The 1,355-nt window shown below is 30.4% G+C and overlaps 1 protein-coding gene across 1 annotated transcript in view; it reads right to left on the reverse strand.

Moving 5' to 3' along the window:
• Positions 1-6: 6 nt before the first annotated feature.
• LOC112141026 (C-X-C motif chemokine 2-like) overlaps positions 7-1,355 on the reverse strand; it is a 2,456-nt gene continuing 1,107 nt past the window's right edge. The window contains exons 2-4 of the mRNA XM_024264072.2: positions 1,081-1,186; positions 921-1,001; positions 7-322 (exon numbers count right to left, since the gene is read on the reverse strand). Coding sequence (XP_024119840.1) covers positions 235-322; positions 921-1,001; positions 1,081-1,186 — 275 coding nt within the window. The 3' untranslated portion in view covers positions 7-234. The remainder of the gene's footprint in view (positions 323-920; positions 1,002-1,080; positions 1,187-1,355) is intronic.

Genomic DNA, 1,355 nt, shown 5'->3' on the forward strand with positions numbered 1-1,355 from the left:
AAATAGATTAAAGCATTACTGAGTCTATAAATCACAATAACTGAAAGCAATTATTATTATTTTAAATCAACCAAAAACATCTCATGATTCTTCAGTCCAGCATTATCAGCAATCGTCCTCAGGCTCATTTTAGCTGAATATTTATTTCTGTTTTGTCACAATAGCTACCTTTATTCATCTTCACTCATTTCAGTTCTCTGCATTGATGACAATAAAAAAAATTAAAAAATGTCATTATGACGATGTTGACAGTGAAGTCGCAGCTGTAGTTGTGGTCGTCGTTGCTGAGGTGGTTCTGACTTTAGCTGGTTTTCCACTATTCCTGTGAAGAAAACAACATCATGGTCAGCCATGTTAAAGCCAAATGCATGGAATTATAAAGTAATTATAATAAGATGGAACAAATAATTCCCCAAATTCAATTTAAACTATAGTAGGTTATTACAAACAGATTTTACTTCCTTTTATTTCAAATACTGATGGAGATCTGACTGAGGACTATTACAATAACATCCTTAACTTTGATTAAAAAAAGAACGCAATTATCAAATTCTTTTTATATTTATAAAATAAATGGTAAAGATCTTCCTCATGAAAAAAAATGTTTTCTTACTCACTTTTTCATTGATGCCAGGACTGCTTTGGTNGTCAGCCATGTTAAAGCCAAATGCATGGAATTATAAAGTAATTATAATAAGATGGAACAAATAATTCCCCAAATTCAATTTAAACTATAGTAGGTTATTAGAAACAGATTTTACTTCCTTTTATTTCAAATACTGATGGAGATCTGACTGAGGACTATCACAATAACATCCTTAACTTTGATTAAAAAAATAACGCAATTATCAAATTCTTTTGATATTTGTAAAATAAATGGTAAAGATCTTCCTCATGAAAAAACATGTTTTCTTACTCACTTTTTCATTGATGCCAGGACTGCTTTGGTAAACTTATGTGTGGGGTCCAGACACACTTTCTTATTGTCTTTTAGTGTGACTCTGTGGTAAAAGAATAGAATATATTATACAAGATAGATCTACAGTTTTTATAAATTTCTTGTGTTTTTGTTTTACTCACATAATTTCATCCTTGGCACAATACGGACGAGGTGGAAGCTCTTCAACTGTGCGGATGAGAGATTCATCTACTCTCTGCGATGTACGTAAACACCGGCACTTCAAAACTGAAAAGAATGAAAACAAAGAATATAAGATACAATTTATACACACATACGTAATCACATACAGTTTCCAGAAGATATATCTTTGCATTTCTAATAAGATTAATAATCATCCTCATTAGTGTAACAAATAATTACAAATAATATAAAAATACAGTTGATTTATCACTTA

This window comes from Oryzias melastigma, unplaced genomic scaffold (assembly GCF_002922805.2).
Source record: "Oryzias melastigma strain HK-1 unplaced genomic scaffold, ASM292280v2 sc02418, whole genome shotgun sequence".
NCBI lineage: Eukaryota > Metazoa > Chordata > Actinopteri > Beloniformes > Adrianichthyidae > Oryzias > Oryzias melastigma.